At 43.2% G+C, this 21,965-nt stretch overlaps 2 protein-coding genes across 2 annotated transcripts; both read right to left on the bottom strand.

Moving 5' to 3' along the window:
- Positions 1-7,143: 7,143 nt before the first annotated feature.
- On the bottom strand, positions 7,144-12,477 carry mpdu1b (mannose-P-dolichol utilization defect 1b). Its single transcript, XM_068713641.1, has 7 exons — positions 12,330-12,477; positions 10,035-10,100; positions 9,386-9,518; positions 9,189-9,274; positions 8,602-8,720; positions 8,029-8,139; positions 7,144-7,906 (listed from the first exon to the last, which is right to left on the bottom strand). The coding sequence occupies exons 1-7, from the start codon at positions 12,454-12,456 to the stop codon at positions 7,784-7,786; spliced, it is 765 nt and encodes a 254-aa protein (XP_068569742.1). The 5' UTR covers positions 12,457-12,477; the 3' UTR covers positions 7,144-7,783.
- Positions 12,478-12,774: 297 nt separating this feature from the next.
- On the bottom strand, positions 12,775-21,047 carry LOC137874730 (E3 ubiquitin-protein ligase TRIM39-like). Its single transcript, XM_068713642.1, has 11 exons — positions 21,041-21,047; positions 19,152-19,228; positions 18,929-19,000; positions 18,759-18,821; positions 18,605-18,688; positions 18,045-18,158; positions 17,414-17,554; positions 17,062-17,190; positions 14,224-14,308; positions 13,965-13,991; positions 12,775-13,862 (listed from the first exon to the last, which is right to left on the bottom strand). Exons 2-11 carry the CDS (start codon positions 19,212-19,214, stop codon positions 13,321-13,323), a joined length of 1,320 nt encoding a protein of 439 aa, XP_068569743.1. The 5' UTR covers positions 19,215-19,228; positions 21,041-21,047; the 3' UTR covers positions 12,775-13,320.
- Positions 21,048-21,965: the final 918 nt, after the last annotated feature.

Genomic DNA, 21,965 nt, shown 5'->3' on the forward strand with positions numbered 1-21,965 from the left:
GAGTCGCGGGTGTTGGTCAAAGTGTTCTCACCCTCGAGTGTGTCGTTGAGCTCCTCAATCTGTTGCTGAAGATCGATCATTTTTCGGCTCAGGAATCCGATCTCAAACTGTATCTCATTATTTCTGAGCTCGCGCGTTTGTTCATGTATGCACTTTTTCTCCACTTCCCGAAACTTTTTTTGCAGAGTGTTATTCTGTTTGGTTAGAACTTTTTTCTCTGCCTCCTTTGATTTATAATTGGCCTTAAATGCTTCCACAACTACGAGTTCGTCCTTCAAAGTTTGGAGTTTCTCAGTCCATTCGTGGTTCTCTAGCTTCAAGGCGTCAGTCTGTTCCTTTAGCACCTCGTATTTTGTCCTCCAGTCTTCTTCTTTTAGAAGCTTGCCGAAGGCCTTAGAGTGGGATTTAATAAGGTCTTTGTTTTGTGCTACCAGGACTTTCTCCTCAGCTTTCAATTCAGAGAGATTGGTCTTGAAATACGTTTTGATCGTGAACTGTTCAGCGATGACCTGGAGTTGTTGCTTCAAACTGTGGTTTTCTTTCTTCATAGCGTCCATGCGGTCCAGCGTTTGGTCGGCCTCAGTCCTCCAGACATTCACCTCGTCTTGTTTTTTATTGAGATGCTGGAGTTCCTGCCGCATGGCGTCATTTTGATGGCTTATGTCTTTAATTTGCAGTTGCATTGTGTTGATGCTTTTCGGCAAATCTTTTCCCATCTTCATCTGTTTGTGCAACTCCTCTATTTCATGTTGCAGAGCGTCGTTCTCCTGGCTAATCACCTCTTTCTTAGCTTTTTTGTCATGCATGCATTTCTCCAAAGTGTTGACATACTGGCTCTTGTTTTTGAGCACCAGGATTTTATGTCGCTTGGTTTCGTTTTCCCGGTTCAATGCATCTGTCTCCTCTTCCAGTGCGGAGAGCTTTCTGTCCCAAGAGGTTGTATCCACTTCCTTCTGCAGGCGCTCAATTTCTTTCTCAAGCTCCTCGTTCTCGTTCATGAGATCCTTGTTCGCTTGTTTTACTTCTCCATATCCTGCTTCCATTTCTAACATGTCATTCAGCCCTTTCTCCCATTCCTGCAGCTTTAGACGCAGTTTTTTCTGGTAGCAGTTCAGTGCCTTGTTTGATTCTCTCTCCTTTTCAAACAATTCATTGATATAGCTGTGATTTTTGACCTTGTCCAGGAGCTGCCTCACGTTTCTTTTAAGGAGTTCACACTGTTCCGATGCAGCATCTTTCTCTGAAATCAATTTGAGTGTTTTTTCATGTTTTTTCTCCAAACTTTCCCAGCCTGCAATCCGCACCTCGCTTGTGTGGATTTGGTGGCGCAGGGACTTAACCTGTTTGGAGATGTCCTGTAGGCATGAAGAAACCTCGTTGTAATTTGCAGAAACACCTGCTGATTCGTTATTAACAGAAACGCCTGCTGATTCGTTATTAACAGAAACGCCTGCTGATTCGTTATTAACAGAAACGCCTGCTGATTCGTTATTAACAGAAACGCCTGCTGATTCGTTATTAACAGAAACGCCTGCTGATTCGTTATTAACAGAAACGCCTGCTGATTCGTTATTGTTTGCAGAAACACCTGCTGATTCGTTATTTGCAGCAACGACTGCTGATTCTCGAGTATTCAACTGATCCATGTGTTCGATTTCAGAAAACATAATTGAAGATTGATTATAAAATAGAAGATTACAAGAGATGAAGAACCTCTTATGGATTTGTATGGCTTTGATGGCAAACATCAAAGCCATACGATGGCAAACATCAAAGCCATCACAGAATCTCTGTACAATCCTGAAAATTCTGTTTTGTTTGTAAACAAGAGTTGTCCGTTGCCTTAGCAACAGTGAACTTAAAGTCCCCTGGGTCCTAAGTCCCTCCCCGTACAGTTTATTATCACCCTCTATGTACCAACATACATTTATAACAAATACCACACATAGTACACGGTACTCAGCACGTACATTTATAACAAATACCACACATAGGGGTCACGTGATGCAGCGAAGCCAGGTAGACGCTGGCCCAGAGGCTCTTCAAACAAATCCATTTTAAAACCTTTTAAAACACCCAAAGTCAGTCCCAACCTGGTCGGACAGCTTTATTATGGTCCGAAGAGCCAGAAACAAACAACTAAACTCAGCTGGTGAGCAAACTCTGACATCTATTGATAAAACAACTCCCAAGAATAGCGACAGAAGAAGTTCATGTCATGGCGGCGGCACAAGAGCGCATAGGCGGTGTGAAAGACTCCCTCATTCTTCAAGAGATACGAAACGGTAATCAAGCTCTCTCCAGTAAACTCGACTCTAAAACCGCAGAAATTAACCAATCTATCTCTGGACTGAAAACGACGCTGGATACACCGAGCACCCGCATAACCGAAGCGGAAGACCGCATTAGCACAGCGGAGGACCAGCTGGTGGGCCTAGATTCTCGAGTCCAAAAAGTAAGTAAAGAAAATGACTTTTTACTGGAGAAAGTCGACCAGCTGGAAAACTACGACCCTGTGAACGTTTTTTTACCAAGTGGATCCCAGCCACTCTCGGACGAGAGCATTTCACTGAGCCGCTGATCACAGAGCGAGCACACCGAACTCTGACACACCGTCCACCTGCAGACCAGAGACCGAGACACGTATTGATACGCCTGCTTAAATACCAAGACCGGGACAAAATCCTGCGCATCGCCACACAGAGGTCCAAAGAGAACAACGGCCACGTCATGTACGATGATAAGCCTGTGTTGTTTTTCCCGGACCTGAGCGCCAGCTTGATGAAACGCAGAAAGGAGTTCGAGCAAGTTAAGAGGGAGCTTCGATCCAAGGACATCCCGTTTGCCCTGCTTCATCCTGTAACACTGAGGATCACGCTTCCCGATGGAAGAAGACAATTCTTCAAAACACCAAAAGAAGCGTCAGCATATTCCTGCGGGACTCCCCGGGACAAACATAACGGATAATTTCAGAAAAGGGTGTTTTCTGCATTTGTTATCATTTCTTGTTACACTTAAAATTGGATACTATACATATTGTAAACATCTTTCTCAGACAAAGCCTTGGGCTGGTTTGTATGTTTCTGAACCAGCCAGACATATACAAATAAAAACATTCCAGTGACAATTGGAGAAACTATAATTGATCCATCAGGCCGCTATGTCTTAGTTAATTGCCAAATTTACTCTGAACCCTGGACACTGTTAAACTTATACGCACCTAACTATGATGATGAATCCTTTATTTAAGATATGTTCATGAAGGTATCAGGGGGACAACAAAACATACTTGTTGGAGGCGACTTTCATTTTTGCTTAGAGCCTATATTAGATAAGTCAGCCACAACAACATCCAGAACAAAAGCAGCTAAAACTACCTTATCATTTATGAACGATCTAAACCTGACTGATGTGTGGAGACAGATGCACCCTCAGACTATAGAGACTATTCCTTTTACTTCTGCCCACACAACTCTCACAGCAGGATTGACCTATTCTTATTGTCAACACAGCTAATTCATAGAACACTAGAATCTGAATCTTTATCTAGGATGCTGTCCGATCATTCACCTTTGACCCTATCTATTTTGATGCCAGAAAAAAACAGCAAACCAATATCAATGGCGTCTGAACCCTACTCTCCTTCATAGACCAGACTTTTGCCAGTTTATTAGGGACCAGATAACATTTTCTTTTGTGAGACAAACTGCGCCTCCTCCCCTAATAGTTTCATATTATGGGACACGCTAAAAGCTTATCTAAGAGGACAAATAATATCTCATACTCAGGGTATCAAAAAGAAATATATGGCAGAGATAAATGAGCTAGAAGCAGATATTTTGAAATTAGAAAAGGAGTTTCAACAATCTGGGTCTAAAGAACTTCACAAACGGCTGGTTAACAAAAAACTGAAATACAATACATTACATACCTATAAAGTTGAAAAAAACGTTTTACGAACCAACCAAAAATATTATGAATTGGAAGAGAAAGCTCACAAAATGATGTCCTGGCAATTGAGAACAGAGGAAAGCTCAAGGACAATGAATAAATTCAAACTGAAACGGGTGCAACCTCACACAGTACTGTACTGTAATGAGTACATTTTATAAATGTTGACCAACCTAACAACCTAAAAGGAGTACTTTGCAACAAAACAGTCCAAACTGGGAAAAAACAGCTTCCTGAGGGAAATATCGGTTTACTGGAGCATCCTAACTTTCAGTACTTTCAGTAGTTTGGTGGAGTCCAGTTCCATCAGGATTTTTTGATGGAACAGGATTTTAGTTTCGCCTTTCTATTTTGATGCATGTACATCACGTTCGTAACCCTCCTTACAGCTCGGTACAACAACCTCGTGTGCGAGTCTTGTGTCCTTTTAACTACTACTGAGCAACGTTTTATTTCCATGGCCTCAAGAGGCTGCTATGGTTTCTACGGAGATGGGATGAACAGCAACGAGTGTCTCAAACGTCACGCAATGACCAGGTTCAGCGGGGGTGGCGGGTCGACCTCTGACTTCATCACCTACGCTGAGTATCCATTGACTCCACAATTTAACCGTTGTTACTCTAGGAACGGTATTCGTCCCGTAGGGAGTATCCCGGCTAACAGATGTGCCTATATGTTCATAGGGGGGGTTACATCACCTGGAATGCTAACGAACATTTACCCACCAACCCCCGCCGACTGTCCTACAGGAAGAGCATGTATCAGGCTAGATGCCACAGGCTAATGGAACGTACGCAGTGGAAGAAGGTTGGTGGCTTTGTGGTCGCACAGTCTACGCCAGGGGTATTCAATTAAAGTTCAGCGAGGTCCAGTTGGAGAGAATTTCCTCATCCAAAGGTCCGGAACACCAAATAATGTCTTAACTTGCGCTGTGATTTAGTCCCATGTATATTGAAGTAGCCAACGGTTGTATTAACGTCTGTATGTAGTCAACATCTGACTGTCAAATCAAATAAAGAAAGTTCAATTGAATAATATCTAAACAATATTTATTGTCAGATTTCAAATTGAACTGGATTCATTATAAATAATATATAATCTAATAATAAATAAATGTTCTCTTAAGTAAGATGTAGGCTGAATTAAAAAAATGAAATACATATCAGTAAGCTTTTGAAAAATGTGACTCTTAAAATAAAGTACTTCATTTTAGAAAATTAATCAAAAAAGCCCCGATATCCATATTCATTTCTTCTAAAATGAGAAATTAGTGGTCAGGGACTTTATCTGTGGTTATTGTTACCACTTGTTTCTGCTCTATTATCTCTGTTAACATCATTGTTGGACGGTGAATTCATGTTTTAGGGTTCTGATCTTTTTGGGCTCTTAGATCGTTTATTTTTTGTACCTTCATTTCGGATTTGAGTGGCTACGTTTGCTCAAAAGATGTGTGCTTTGTCTCGTAGTGGCGCTTCACATTACCGCTTCTAAACTCACTCCACGCTCTCTGAACACATGACGTACTGATTTTGATCTGCCTGTAGGAAGAATGAAGATATACGAGTCTGTTCATTCGTGGATAAAGACTCTGGTCTCTCTGGTCACGTGTCTCTTGATCTAGACAGCTGATATGATTGACAGCCCCAGACAATACCAACAAGGAAATAATGGGTGCATGCTTGCGTGACGGCAGATGTCTGGTAAATAAGCTTTGGGCGTAGGCATGCATGAGTATGGTCTTCCTGTCTGAACTTACGCTAGAGCTTCATTACTTCACAGAAAGTGAAGAAAAAGGAATATTAGGCTGTTCAAAAAAAATAGCAGTGTCTGCATTTGTCTTTACAAACTCAAACATTTACTGTATAAACTGAAAAAAATGCTTGAAGATGACTGAATAATTACTGTACTTCGTTGTAAAGCCACTGTTTCTGAGAACTGCGTCACGACTTCTGGCCCTTGTGAATAGGTATTCCAGCCCACGACGATTGGACTACATTCCACAATTCCAGAAGTCGGTTGACTCCATGAAACGCAGACGTGTAACGAGCACTAAAAGGTGAACGTTGTCCGCCAATATTCAGTAAAATATGAAACGATATGAAGAAACACAACGTGTTTTAATTGACAAGAGGAGAACGAAGGTTGTGTTCAGTTACTTTCTGATGCGTTCAGGCTCCGTTCAGTGAAAATGAGGATTGGGCGAAGGTGAATTATAACATGTTCACTTGTGATCTCGTAAAATGTAGTGTTGGTGAGAAACTTGAATAAATCCAGTTGTATAAAGCGATATTGAGATATAGAGATGAATTATAAGCTGTTTACACTAACTCTAAGCAGCTTATAATACATCATTAAAACTACTAATGACAATCATTTGAATTGTGTGTTTTTATGAGGGAAAAACACAAAGTAAAGTAAATGGATAACATTTAGAACTTTTGATGGTTTACAGACTTCAGAGTGGTTGAAATTATTTTTGAGATGCTGGCAATTTTTTTTAAAATTCTGGAGCCTTGTAGACCAGCTTCTATAATCTAACAACAATATGAATCATCGATGATCGTCAATTAGTATCGGAGGCTAAAAAAAAAAAAACGCGATCAGGATCTCTAAAAGTTATATTTGCTTTTGATGGAATACCATTTTCTTTTGTTCATTTCGTTAAACTTGCACTTTTTAACTTCACAATATTTTTGGTTGGTATAGTCTGTTTGACTGTAAATGTTCCATAATGTACTAAATGAACTTCATGCTGTATTGAAGAAGACTTGAAACTAGAGATTGAGATCATAAACTCATGTTTACAATGTTTACTGAGGGAATAAATCAAGAGAGAAGTAGAGTCATTTTAGACTAGACTTCTATACAACCAGAGGAGTCGCCCCCTGATGGCCAGGAAAGATAATGCAAGTTTAAGGCACTAACGCATTGGCTCACTTTTCAGAGCTGGAGGTTGCCGCCTTGGTCCCAACCAACAGAAACGTAGCACCCATCCTCCGGTTCCCCCTCCAGTCTTAACACTCTGTCAGCACTTTTGCCGTTGTTTGCACTGTTACCCCTGTTAGCGCCGTTAGCTGTGAGCTGCCGGCTCGTCGTCGTCGTCGTCGACAACGGAAATGCTTACATGTTGAACCTCGGGACACAAAAGTTGTCACGGAGCTGGTTAGAGGAAGCTTCGTAGTTTATGGGAAATATGGTCAGAAATATTTATTCACTTTCAGTCATCACAGCATTTGTAAATTGTATTTGTATCGTTTCCACTCATGTCACGGAAATTTGCATCATATAGTACAAATTTGGAAATGTGAGCCTTCATGGTAGCATCAATGTCACCCCATAAAGCCACCACTTAATACAGACCACAGAAGGGACCTTACAGTTATGGGGGCTGGTGTGGAACTTATGGGAAATGGTGAAACAACATATCATTACAGGCATCCAAACGGTTTCAAATCATTTTCACAAAAATAACCGTGATGATGAGAACGGTAATCTGAGGAAAATACATTTGAACACACCGGTGTGAACGGAGCCTGATGAGGATCAAGAGGAATGTAATCTCAGTGTATCGCACAGCAGGGCAGTCTGGACCCAGCGACAGAACCAGCTAACTGTCAATCATAAAGCCAGCGGGCCCACATGGAAGATGGGCTTGGCATGTTCTGTTCACGTCCTCAAACGTTCGTCCAGCAGAACCACCGTCCCGGCACTCCTCGGTGGCTCCGTACAATTAGCTCACGTTTTGAAGACACCTCTTGGGAGAATGTCTAACAGTTGGCTGTGGAAAGAAACGTGCTGCTCTATGATTGAAGCTTAAGCGACTGTCCTTCGCCTACTCGCTCTTCTTCTTGCGTTCCGGGGAGCTGTTCCAGTAGTAGAGAACCTGCAGGGCGATGACGCCGTTACAGGCGGAGGATATGATGTAGGTGAGGGCCATCAGAGAGTCTCCAGTTTCCTGTAAGAAGGCGATATGGCTCAAAACTATTTACTCGTGCGACGTGAACGCAGGCCGATAATAAAATGGTGTATTTTTTTTTTTTTTTTTATTACAGCGGAAAACACACACAGTGCTCCTACCTGCAGTGAGGTGAAGATGCGAGCGAGGGATCCAGCAAACAGCAGGAAGACGGAGACAGCGGACAGCTGGCCAGTGTGCCCATTACGGAAGTTAGAGGCCGCCTGGATCAGCTGAGACACACACACACACACACACACACACACACACACACACACACACACACACACACACAGTCAGTCTCTCCTGCATTGTGTGTGTGTGTGTGTGTGTGTGTGTGTGTGTGTGTGTGTGTGTGTTTGCACATCTGCATTAGTTACTTTCTTTTAGTTTGTATTTCCTTTACATTTTTTGATAAGTTTACAACATGGAAAGTCATTCTGCATTAGTTCCTGTTTGTACTTTAACCGTGGAAACAAGCAACGACCAACGGATTACTGTTAATACTAGTTAATAACTGTCAAAAATATTAGTCATTCATTCTGGAAAAAAGAAAAAAACCCCATCTCAATAGATAGTTAAACACAGCACTGACGAGCAGAATGAAATGTCCGCCGCCAAATATGATATGAGAAATAGAGTCGATTCATCACATATTACTATGAATGGATTAGACTTGTGTGGCCTCCGCCTACCCTGCCGACGATGATGGCTGGCATGTTAGAGGCCTGTAAGGAGGTAACCACCGACGTGGGAGTGACTGGAGACAGCACGAGGACCAGCAGGCCAAAATACACAACCAGGAACAGGAGACCTGGGAGAGAGGAGACAGCGGCCAAGGACTCGATCCGGCTTTGAGTTTCTCTGGTTTCGGTTCACCGTTTATTTCACAATGACGTTGTAGCCAGTTTAGACTAGCCCAGACTATAGTGAAGCAGTGAAACGGTTGGTTACTATGTACATTTCTTCTTACTTTGATGGGCGATATTACTGTAGCCGTTATTTGCGGCGTTAGCTACGCGTCTACATGTCGAGAGCCGGTGGGAGGCAGGCGTGTGCCGCTGAGTGAGCTCATGTTTGGACACGTCGGCAGTTTTTCTTTCCTTTGCACTGAACAAATCGTCGTGTCTGTGTGTTATCATCTCTGATAGTACGGGAAGTCGTTTGTGTACTTATCTATAACCGTTCAGTGAACAAATAAGAGGGACCGACTGTTGATATCAGTGCCGGCTCTAAACAGGAAGCTCTCATTCTGACCACGAGCGATGGCGTGCGGTCGTACCTCTGCCGGTTCTGCCTCCGTAGTGCTGAATGAGGAAGCCGATGGCGACTGTCTGCAGCATGAGGAACAGAGCCTCCCCCCAGGCACTGAGGAAACATTCACACATTACTCAACTCCTTACGTAACACAGGTTACACAACGAAGTCAAGAGCGCCGCGCCTCTGCTCCAACAGAGTTGATTTGCATTCGGCCCCAACCTGAAGGGGAACTCGTTGGCGATGCTGTAGGCCATTGTTCCTGTGATGGCCAGCAGCTCCAGCAGCACAGTGTGGAAGCTCAGCCCCTCGGCGCTCTTTGCTCCCATCAGCTTGAAGATCTGAGGCAGCTTCACTGTGAACAAGGAGGGAGCAGAGCAGGGATCCGACACTCAGCGCTTCAGATAGTCGCAGTGACAGAAGAACACGTGAAAAAAAAAAAAAAAAAGACGTGGCTGTCAAAGACATGCGTTGATATAACCAGCCAAGTTTTTCTACATTCATCCATTTTCTAAATAAAAATCGATTTATTGAAGTTCGCAAATACAAGCGCACAAGCTGAATATTGACCGTTTTTCACACATTGTTTTAATAAGTGGCTTATTATGACAGAGAGTTTCTGAATATCTTGCTCATGTTGCCTGCCAATAAATAAACAGCTGTCAATTCATGTTACTTTCTCATGTCTTCATCTTAACATCTAATATACAATGTTGATGAGAGTAGCGAAATAAATGAATGACGATGCTGCGCGGTAAGTAGAAGGCTTCAAACAGACCACACGATCGGTGATCGGTCTACATTTTTAAACTCAACCTGAATCCGGTGTCCAACTGACTTATGCATCATAAAGAGAGGCGAGGCGTTTTACCCATCACCGATCCCAGGATGATGCCGATCCCCAGGCCTTTGCTCAGTATAATCTTCAGACATGGTACTGCAACACAGTATGAAAAGAGATTAGCTGAATGTCATGAATCACATCAAAGTACACACACACACACACACACACACACACACACACACACACACACACAGACACACACACACACACACACAGAGACACACACACACACACACACACACACACACACACACACACCAAATCAGTCACAAAAACAATGTCGTTTTTAACAAATGTTACTCAAACAGGAAACATTTTTAGGGACTATTTTCAGCAGTGGATGAATCTTCATGTGGCGCTCTAGTCAGTATTTGGGGCTGCAGGATGGTGCGTCTACCAGACTATTTAGACCAGGGGTCACTAATAGACGGACCGCGGTCCAGTTCCGGACCCAAACGCCGTTGTATGTGGACCCGTACCTAAAACCGATAGTTGATAATTAATACATTCTAACAGAGTGCTTTTATTTTTACCGACACAGCTTTTCCAGCCTTTACGGCACTCGTGCACCGGTCCAGGAAACACACAGACCAATTACATGCGTTGTAAATCATATACTGTATGCGTATTCCTATAAGCGTCACAACTCCAGTAGGAGAAGTACGTGAGTTAGAGATTTTATTTCACACAGTGTTCTCTAAGTAGAGACCAGAGAGACCAGAGTCTTTATCCACGAATGAACAGACTCGTATATCTTCATTCTTCCTACAGGCAGATCAAAATCAGTACGTCATGTGTTCAGAGAGCGTGGAGTGAGTTTAGAAGCGGTAATGTGAAGCGCCACTACGAGACAAAGCACACATCTTTTGAGCAAACGTAGCCACTCAAATCCGAAATGAAGGTACAAAAAATAAACGATCTAAGAGCCCAAAAAGATCAGAACCCTAAAACATGAATTCACCGTCCAACAATGATGTTAACAGAGATAATAGAGCAGAAACAAGTGGTAACAATAACCACAGATAAAGTCCCTGACCACTAATTTCTCATTTTAGAAGAAATGAATATGGATATCGGGGCTTTTTTTGATAAATTTTCTATAATTAAGTACTTTATTTTAAGAGTCACATTTTTCAAAAGCTTACTGATATGTATTTCATTTTTTTAATTCAGCCTACATCTTACTTAAGAGAACATTTATTTATTATTAGATTATATATTATTTATAATGAATCCAGTTCAATTTGAAATCTGACAATAAATATTGTTTAGATATTATTCAATTGAACTTTCTTTATTTGATTTGACAGTCAGATGTTGACTACATACAGACGTTAATACAACCGTTGGCTACTTCAATATACATGGGACTAAATCACAGCGCAAGTTAAGACATTATTTGGTGTTCCGGACCTTTGGATGAGGAAATTCTCTCCAACTGGACCTCGCTGAACTTTAATTGAATACCCCTGCATCCGGTCGCGTTCTGCAGTACGGCTATTCATGACCCACAATCCTTTGCGCTGCAGGTACACGAGCAAGAGGGTCAAATTTCAAGAAGCAAATTCTAACCAGGAAGTAGAATGTCACACTGCATGCAACAGCGCATACTTTGAAAGGGCAGCTGCCGTATGTACTAAAAGTAAAAAAGGGTGCGATCTGGTGTGTGTGTGTGTGTGTGTGTGTGTGTGTGTGTGTGTGTGTGTGTGTGTGTGTGTGTGTGTGTGTGTGTGTGTGTTTGGTCACATGTTGACATGGGATGCATTTAATTGAGTAGTTAAAATCAGTCAATCATCTTATACATCTACACAATCATTTCCAACAGACATCTTTTGATTCACGCTGACCCCCGGCACGTTTTATGACACTTTATTTAATTGTCATGTTTATTCCGTCGTGTGCTTTGATACATACTTAACTACGTTTCCAGTTACTTTGAAGTATTACTGTTTACTTGTATTATTGTTTTGTTAACGGATTTTGAAATGAAGCCCTGTTTGCTAGCAGAGCTAACAGAGGTTGTGACGTTACCAGCTGACGTTGCAGTTTTCTCTTAATATGTTCTTGCTCTTCACGGTGAATTTATGTAAATAATACTTGATGTCTCAGGTCTGTTCCCACTGCATACACACCATACAGGCATAACCGTTCCTATATATATTAGGCAACAAAAGGTTAGCGATGGTGTTTTATAGGAGACGTTGAACGTACACACCGTTAACATAACAGCTGGTTTATGACGTTACGCATTGCGCAATACAACCTCCCAAGAGTGCTTTCCGTCACTGAGCTTCCGCGTTCAACTAGAAATGAGCCGCTTACCGTCCAGGAAGTTGAAATTGAGAAAGAACTCGTCGTAGCATGATTCTGGCATAAAATATGTCAACAAAAGCCCTTTAAAGGGATCCATGAAGGATGACCCGTCGACCAAAACACTTTCTTCCGCCATTGTGGTGATAGATGTGACGTCGCCGTTCAATGTGTAACAGAAAAGGAGCTCCGCCAGTTCGCGTTACATTACAAAGGTTCCGCTGGTTGAACACGACCGTGAGCTCGCGGTGCTGGTTGGGAAGGTCACTTTAACGATGCGATTACTAGTTTAGAATGACTGTTAAAACGTTATCAAAGTGATGTAACGTTTCAACATTTGATTACTTTTTGATTGCTTTTCTTACAGATATTTTAAAATGGACAATAAAGCGGAAAAGTCCGAAAAACATCAACATAAACCGGGCAGTGTAAACCTCAAAACAGCACTCGACACAGATTAAGGTACATTTTTATTAAAAGTTATTCATTAGCAACAGTAGTAACTGTAATTCAATTACATATCTTTTTCTCAATAACTTTAACTGATTACAATTACATCTATTTTCTTATTTAATTATGTAACTCCGTTACATACAACTAGTAACTTCCCAACACTAAAGCAAATCGTGTTATTATTATTATTTTGAAAAAAATCACTTCAACAAACGTTAATAAAACTTGTGTGTCAGCCCTGTGATACAATGGTGATCTGTCCAGGTGTATGTATTAGAACAAATGCATTTGCCTTTGAGAATGAGTGGAATGTTTGATGGTGTTTCTGTTAAGCAAGATGTATAAAACAGTATTTCATCTCATTAATTTGATTTAATGTAACAAAGCGCAGACATTCACAAGTGCAGTGATGAGATAAGGTTCAAAGTAGCGTTGTGATCTGTGCTCTTATTCTACGATCAACTTTTCTGATCTTGTCATTTGTGCCAAAGAATGTTAAAGGAGTCTATGATTGAAGAGAACATGTTATCTTCATCACCAGTGTCTGTATCTACATGTTTCTGTCATTTACCGACATCTCTGGTATGATTGTAAGGACCGTGTCTCTGTGCAGGTAGCCAAACACGGGGACGAGACTGCGTCTGAAGGTGTCAGAGAAAGTATAAATGTGAACCCTTCGATCGACATCATAAAAAGACACCTGACCCTCCCCCACGTCCACATACACCCCGATCAGTCGGGGCTCAGCCGCCCTCTGCAGCTTGGTGGGCACCTCGGTGCAGGCCCACAAACAGGAGGAGCCCTTCCACAGGATCCAGTACCCTCTCCCTGGTGACATGGGGGACATTTGCTTCCTCGGAGCCGACTCTGACATCACACCTATTCTCCAGCCGCCGACGGGGGACACCTCCACCTCCCAGTAGTGTCTCCCCGCGGTGATGATGGCGTCACCCAGCACGCAGGGCCACTCATCCGAACGCTGGCTGCTGTTTGAGGAAGCAGCGGAGCGCACCGCTGCCTGCTGGACCTGCAGGCGGTCTGAGGACACAGCCAGCCAGGAAGGGCTGGTGCTGACGTCCAACTGGACAGACACTATGATTCAAATAGCATTGTTGGTGGTGACAGCGCTGGAAGCAGCAAGCAGTATTCAATTATGATTATTTTCTGTTTCATAAGTTATAAAATAAAGATTACCTGAGGCACTCTGAATCCACCGCCACACTGAAAGACAATACAACATTATATCATAAGTATGCAGCATTGTATTTCTTGTGTTCCAATACCAAAAGTAACAGGTAGCAGCAGCTACAGTCTTTCCCCTCTCAGCCTGCTGAAATCCAACACACTACCAGCTGATGACAAGATATCGTCTCAAGGCTGAACAAAGAGGAACTCAAACTATATTCTCTATTTCTATCTCTATTTAGAGGCTTTTTCAAAGCAGCTGACTCACCTGAGTCAGGGATATATCTGGGGCTTCCACTCCCTGTCCTCCAGGCCTTTTGTTTGGTCGGCAGCCACAGCATTGACACAGCCTCCTGTAGAATAATGTTCATGCTTTATGGTCTGTTTGACTCTAAATGGACCATAATGTACTAAATGAACATCATGCTGTATTGAAGAAGACTGTAAACTAGAGATTGAGACCATAAACTCATGTTTACAATGTTTACTGAGGTAATAAATCAAGAGAGAAGTAGAGTCACTTTAGACTAGACTTCTATACAACCAGAGGAGTTGCCCCCTGATGGACATTAGAGAGAATGCAACTTTAAGGCACTTCAACATCGGCTTCACTTTCCAGAACTGGAGGTTGCCTCCTGATGTAAACCCTTCCGAATTATAATTAGACGGTCAGAGCAACCGGCGTAGTATAAAGAACAAGATAGTCCACTTAGGATGGACATTTACGGAGACCACGGTTCACGTCCCGTGTGAAAGTCGATGTTGACTTACTTTTGGAACATAACTTACAGACCCAACTAATGCCGCAAAAATCAGTTACGTGACATTTTAACCAAGTACTTTTGTTGCCAAGTAAACCTCAAAGTTTAAGTTCTCTAAGTTGGAAGTTTATTTTGAAAATACAAAGGGTGTGAGAATGTGTTTGATTTCTAGGAGACTAACCCAAACGCCAACCACTACTTGTCTAATCTTAACCCTTACCCTAACCTTAGACCAGGGGTATTCAATTAAAGTTCAGCGAGGTCCAGTTGGAGAGAATTTCCTCATCCAAAGGTCCGGAACACCAAATAATGTCTTAACTTGCGCTGTGATTTAGTCCCATGTATATTGAAGTAGCCAACGGTTGTATTAACGTCTGTATGTAGTCAACATCTGACTGTCAAATCAAATAAAGAAAGTTCAATTGAATAATATCTAAACAATATTTATTGTCAGATTTCAATTAATTAATTAATTAATTAATTAATAATTATACTTTCATTTTATATAGCGCTTTTCTAAGTACCCAAAGACGCTTTACATAGGGGAGAGACAAACTGGAGAAGCTGTGCAAAATGAGTCATGTAGTGGAGGGTTAGGGTGCAGGGGTCAGCAGGTGAAGGCGAGTTTGAAGAGGTGGGTTTTGAGGGCTTGTTTGAATGATGATAGGGAGGGAGCCTCAACGATGTGGATGGGGAGGGCGTTCCAGAGGGGGGGTGCAGCAGCTGAGAAGGCCCTGTCGCCCCAGGGTCCTGATGGTCTTCAGAGTGTTTGCACCGGTGGACCTGAGGCAACGGGTTGGGGCTTAAAGGGGCAGGAGGTCTGAATGGTAGGGAGGGGCCAGGTTGTTTAGGGCTTTGTAGGTGGTGAGTAGCACTTTAAAGTCTATTCTGTGTTTGACCAGGAGCCGGTGGAAGTTGCGAAGGACCGGGGTGATGTGTTCATAGCGGCGGGTGGAGGTGAGCAGTCGAGCGGCAGAGTTCTGAACATATTGGAGTTTATTGAGGATTTTGTTGGGAGAGCCGTAGAGGATGCCGTTGCAGTAGTCGAGTCTGGAGGTTATGAGGGCATGGATGAGAATTTCGGTGGTGGCAGAGGACAGGGAGGGCCGGAGGCGTGCAATGTTCCTGAGGTGAAAGAAGGCAGTTTTGGTGATGTGGTTGGCGTAGGGTAGGAAAGAGAGGGTGGGGGTGAGGATGATACCGAGGTTGCGGACCTGGGTGGAGGGGGTGACGATGGAGCCATCGATGTTGAGAGAGAAGGTCTGGGCTGAGCGGGTGAGGGAGTTAGGGCCGATGATGAGTAGTTCAGATTGATTGCAGTTCAGTTTGAGAAAGTTCTGTTGCATCCATGATTTTATAATAATAATAATTATTATTATAAATAATATATACTCTAATAATAAATAAATGTTCTCTTAAGTAAGATGTAGGCTGAATTAAAAAATGAAATACATATCAGTAAGCTTTTGAAAAATGTGACTCAAAGTACTTAATTTTAGAGCCTCGATATCCATATTATTTTATATTCATTTCTTCTAAAAAGAGAAATTAGTGGTCAGGGACTTTATCTGTGGTTATTGTTACCACTTGTTTCTGCTCTATTCCTCTCTGTTAACATCATTGTTGGACGGTGAATTCATGTTTTAGGATTCTGATCTTTTTGGGCTCTTAGATCGTTTATTTTTTGTACCTTCATTTCGGATTTGAGTGGCTACGTTTGCTCAAAAGATGTGTGCTTTGTCTCGTAGTGGCGCTTCACATTACCGCTTCTAAACTCACTCCACGCTCTCTGAACATATGACGTACTGATTTTGATCTGCCTGTAGGAAGAATGAAGATATACGAGTCTGTTCATTCGTGGATAAAGACTCTGGTCTCTCTGGTCTCTACTTAGAGAACACTGTGTGAAATAAAATCTCTAACTCACGTACTTCTCCTACTGGAGTTGTGACGCTTATAGGAATACGCATACAGTATATGATTTACAACGCATGTAATTGGTCTGTGTGTTTCCTGGACCGGTGCACGAGTGCCGTAAAGGCTGGAAAAGCTGTGTCGGTAAAAATAAAAGCACTCTGTTAGAATGTATTAATTATCAACTATCGGTTTTAGGTACGGGTCCACATACAACGGCGTTTGGGTCCGGAACCGGACCGCGGTCCGTCTATTAGTGACCCCTGCCTTAGACCAAGTTTTCACTTTAAAATTTAGTAATTTACATTGTGGGGACTTGCATTTCCCTGTGCAATGTGATTGCGAAAACAGACATATGTCCCCACAACATGTGTAATATACACACACACACACACACACACACACACACACACACACACACACATACACACCTCAGTGTTCTCGGATAACAGGGACCAAGCCACAAACTCCAGCAGTGGAAGGATGGCGGCCACCCTTGACTCCTTTGGTCCTCTGGCATACAGCAGCTTCTTCAGCTCCTCATCAGACACGCCATTAGACTGGCAACACACACACACGCACACACACACACACACACACACACACGCACACACACACACACACACACACGCACACACACGCACACACACACACACACACACACACACACACACACACACATACACACACACACACACACACACACACACTCAGGATGCTTTGACTTTGGTTTGAGAGAATTTGGTTATTCTATGTCTCCCTCACACACACACAGATACACACCTCTTTGATATTCCTCAGCTCCACCGCCCACTGCTGAAGCTTCTCATTGTGTCTCTCCGCCTCTGTTTTCTCTCTCTTTCCTCCGTCATCATCATCTCTCCTTCTTGTCTTTTCATCTGTTGGCTTGGTTTCTTTTTTTGCCTGTGAGTAGAATAAATCATAATAACAGAGTTACTGTCCTGTATAACAACGACTGATGGCCACAAGAAGAAAGAGGCCTCAGGCTTTACTTTCCACTAGTGGGTCAGTGCAGCGGTGTGGAGAGGGGCTTTGTATTGTATAAGCATTGAGTTAATATAATACGCTTGGGAAATAATAGTCGGGGGTCATTTAGGGGGGTCATTTAGAGGCAGTATAATGGATGTGCAATCAATGCAGGACAATACAAGTAAAGGTGGAGACCACAAGCAGGCTTACTATAACCAATGCAAGTTTCAATACATTTTTTAAAATCACAGGAAACGTGCTCGAGGAGCCTCGAGGATACACACTTAATAATAATAATATAAGGATAATACTTAATATGAAAAAAAGTAAGTACAGGTAAGAGGAAGTCCGATTAGTTTGACGATTGAAGGTGCAGACAACAGAAGATAAACTAAAGGGGCATTAATGAATGATGTTTAATAACCATGTTTAGCTCCAGCTCCTTGGCCCACTGGAGGATCAGAGTCCTGCTGGTCTCCAGGCTACCCGGCTCTCTGGTGCTACCTTCTGGTGCAGCCTTCTTACTGCCTCGCTTTTTCTAAATCGAGCAAAGATGGAAATAAATGTTAAACATATGACCATAACGTAAATGTTTCTGTTGGGAATTTTTGTAAGTATCGCTGCTTTGTCAGATCTCTGTAAATCCGCACCATATAAATTAGAAGTACGTGTTCACATATATACGCATCTTCCACGTTTACTTCTGTGCAGTCGTACCTTAGGGATATGACATCATGTACAGTGGACTAACATCCATCTATTATCTTTAACCGCTTATCAACCATTCACATCTACACCTACATGTCTTTGGACTGTGGGAAAAAGCCGGAGAACCCAAAGAGAACCCACGCTGCCACTAGGAGAACATGCAAATTCCACACAGAAGGCCCGTCTGGCCCGGGAATTGAACCCTGGCCCCTCTTTCTGTGAGGCTAGCCACCAGACCACCGTACAAACAGGAGTGCGGAGGGATGTGTTGCCTACCTGGCTGATGTTGTTGACCTCGTCCGCCAGTTCATGAAGAAGTTGAAGGCACTCTTGCAGACTCTGCATTGACTTTAGATTAGGCTGGAAAGAAAGAAAGGTTACCCTGTGGGCCCACCCAGTGTCTTCCTTCCATCGACACACCGTTGCTTACCTTCGTTGCAGGAAGACCGCTCCGATGCGGACAGCTGTGCGATGATTCTTCAAAATCCTTGACCTAGTGGGGAGCAGAAGCAATATGACACATCTTCAGTGACAATTGGGACGCTTTCATGTATTCATCACACCCTCATGTCATCATGTCATATATCATGTTTAGTTCACCCGTAATTCACTGAGGCTGGGTTTGTTCCACGGTGCCGAGCTGGAAGCATAACTTTTCTCCAGGGCTTTAGACTGTAGAGAAGGCCACAGTGTTTGATTAATGCGCTTCTTCAATCTGCAATTTTCTTTCAACTCTGGTCAGAGGTGTTAAGTCACATAGCTGTAGTTTGTGGCAATGTTGCATTATTGGAGCAGTAAGCTGCCCATCGCACAACAAGAATACCTGCTTCCTGGTGAGTGTGGGCTGAGCCCGGGTCTCTGCTGAGGTTGGTGTACTCGCTGCCATCCTCCATCCAGAGTCAGCAGCAGGTAAAGACATGTGACAACATTAGACAGGTGCCAGCATACATATATATATATATAATACATGTTTGACAGTTATTGTTTGTAAGTCATCCTTTTGGTAGACACGCATGTTTGTACCAAAGTTTGTGCCAATCCACTCAGAAGTGGAGGTATTTCACTGCATGTTGTCAAATATGTCTGACTAGCTGCTGGAGCTGCTGTAGGTGAAGAGTCTGTAGGATTCTTGGGAACATCAGTGTCTACACAGATGCTTTTTGGCCTGCATCTCCAGAAACGACTTCCACATTACATTACAGTCATTTAGCAGACGCTTTTATCCAAAGCGACTTACAATAAGTGCATTCAACATTGGTATTCAAGAGAACTACTAGTCACCAGAAGTCATAAGTGCATCTCCTTTAAACAAGCATCTAAGAGCATGAAGCAGAGCAAAGGTACAGTGCAGAAACAAACTAGTATGAATACAATAAGTGCTGGAAGGCTCAGGGTAGTACTTCCTGAAGAGGTGGGTTTTCAGCCTGATGAAAGATGGGCAGCGACTCCGCTGTCCTGACGTCAGTGGGAAGTTCATTCCACCACTGTGGGGCCAGGACAGAAAACAGCCGTGACCGGGTCGATCGGCCGCCGGGACCTCTGAGCGACGGGGCAACCAATCGCCCCGAGGCAGCAGAGCGAAGTGGTCGGGCGGGGGTGTAGGGCTTGACCATGGCCTGGAGATAGGAACGAGCTGTTCCTTTCACTGCCCTGTAGGCTAGCACCAGAGTCTTAGACTGGATGAGCTCTTACAGGTAGCCAGTGTAGAGAACGGAGAAAGGAAGTTGTGTGGGAGAACTTGGGGCGATTGAACACCAGGCGAGCTGCGGCTTTCTGGACAAGCTCCAGAGGTCTGATGGCCGACGCCGGGGCTCCGGCGAGTAGAGAGTTGCAGTAATCCAGGCGGGAGATGACAAGAGCCTGGATGAGAACCTGCGCCGTCTTGTCAGTGAGGAAGGGGCGAATCCTCCTGATGCTGTAGAGCAGGAATCTGCAGGAGCGTGTAACGGATGAAATGTTTGCTGAGAGCGACAGTTGGTCGTCCAGGGTCACACCCAGGTTCCTCACAGTCCGAGAAGTAAAGGTGCTTCAATCATCCCTGAAAGGTAGTGCTTGTTGCACAGCATCTAAAACCTTTTCCTCCATCGCTTCTGATGTTAGAAATGGAAACTTTTCATGTGAACACCCAAATGCAACACTATGAATGTCTTTGAAAAGAGAATATTCCTATTATTCCTATTATAATATCCCATATTTAAAGGATTGTCACATTTGGCCTTTTCCAATAACCGGACAGGACAGGCCCCAAAGGGACACAAAGAGTCCTCTTTGGCCAAGTCCACACTAATACTGCAGGTAGCTTTAAAACGCAGCGCAGTTTACATCATAAACCAGTCTCATAAAACAGCTTGCACCGACCTCTGGAACACCAGCAAAGCAATCACGCGCATTCTTAAAATGATCTCTCAGTTACACTTTCATGAACCTACTAACAAATTCATGTTCAGGCTAAAGACACAGAGACTAGTACAGTTCTGTCGGTCCTGAGTAATGAAACAAATCCCATTTTTTTTGGACTTCACTATGACTCTCCCTGCTTTCAAACACTGGAGCCATCATGATGAAGAGGAGCGTTCGTTAAAAGGACCATGTGCTACACAACGCGAGAATGAACAAAGTCAAATCAGCCATTTCCTAATTTATGGATCGAGAGCTTTCTGTAAACCTTAAATACAGTGAAATGTGACACGATGATCAGAATGACTTACTCACTGCCCGAGATGCGTCGCTTGTTTACCCGTGGAACAGTAGTCTGATCGCGTCATCCGTGTCCGGACTTCAGACTTTGGCCTCATTTTTTTTTTTTTATTACTGAATTTACTGTCATAATCCACTTTAACAGATAAGTGTCTACGGTAAGTCACTGCTGCAGCAATTCACCATGTTGTTCTTTTAGTTATAACTTGCATCGCTTAAACCTGAACACGAGGCCAACCAGACTCATTTAAAACCTAATGATAAACGTTATCATATCGAAGGTATTTTAGCATTTCTGGCTTGCTGTAGTATCATCCTGATCTCACAACTTAACCCGCTTCCCACGAAAATACAATACCAAGGCCGGGAACCTGGCCTTGGTATCGAATGGGGGGAAGACGAGATAATGTGCATATATACCATCTGTGGGAAAAGAGCTCTATCCATTCAGCTGAATGATTATTAGTGTCTGTTCAATAAATACGTTCTTATCTTTAAGAGTTTTCTCATCGCGGTTATTTCTCACAGTGAGGTTAAAAAGATTATTTTCCACCACAGTCACGACTAGTCAGACATGATTCATTCACCGACAGGGCATGCGGCTCGCCCACACGTTTAGCTGAAGTGGCGGCAAGGAGAAAAAACGTTTTGGCCGTTTTGGCCTGTGCCAGGTGTTCAAAAGGAGGCAAGCATAGGGTGTCCAGTACCAAGGGTAGATCCCATGCAGGAGCCTTCGGGGCACTTGGGAGACGCAATCGCAGAGCCCCTTTTTAGGAAGAGGGACACCAGACTGTGTCATTGTCGACTTTAGTATGCTGCCACGAACTAGCGGTTACGGGTAGAGGGAGACTGGCTCTTATCTAGGAGGGACTGTACACAGTAAAATCCACAGTGTTAAATATGCAGTGTCAAAGTCCATGGACTCTTTTAGAGTTATTTC

Source organism: Cebidichthys violaceus, unplaced genomic scaffold (genome assembly GCF_023349555.1).
Source record: "Cebidichthys violaceus isolate CVI_PGR_0920_01 unplaced genomic scaffold, fCebVio1.0.p SCAF_19, whole genome shotgun sequence".
In the NCBI taxonomy this organism is placed as follows: domain Eukaryota; kingdom Metazoa; phylum Chordata; class Actinopteri; order Perciformes; family Stichaeidae; genus Cebidichthys; species Cebidichthys violaceus.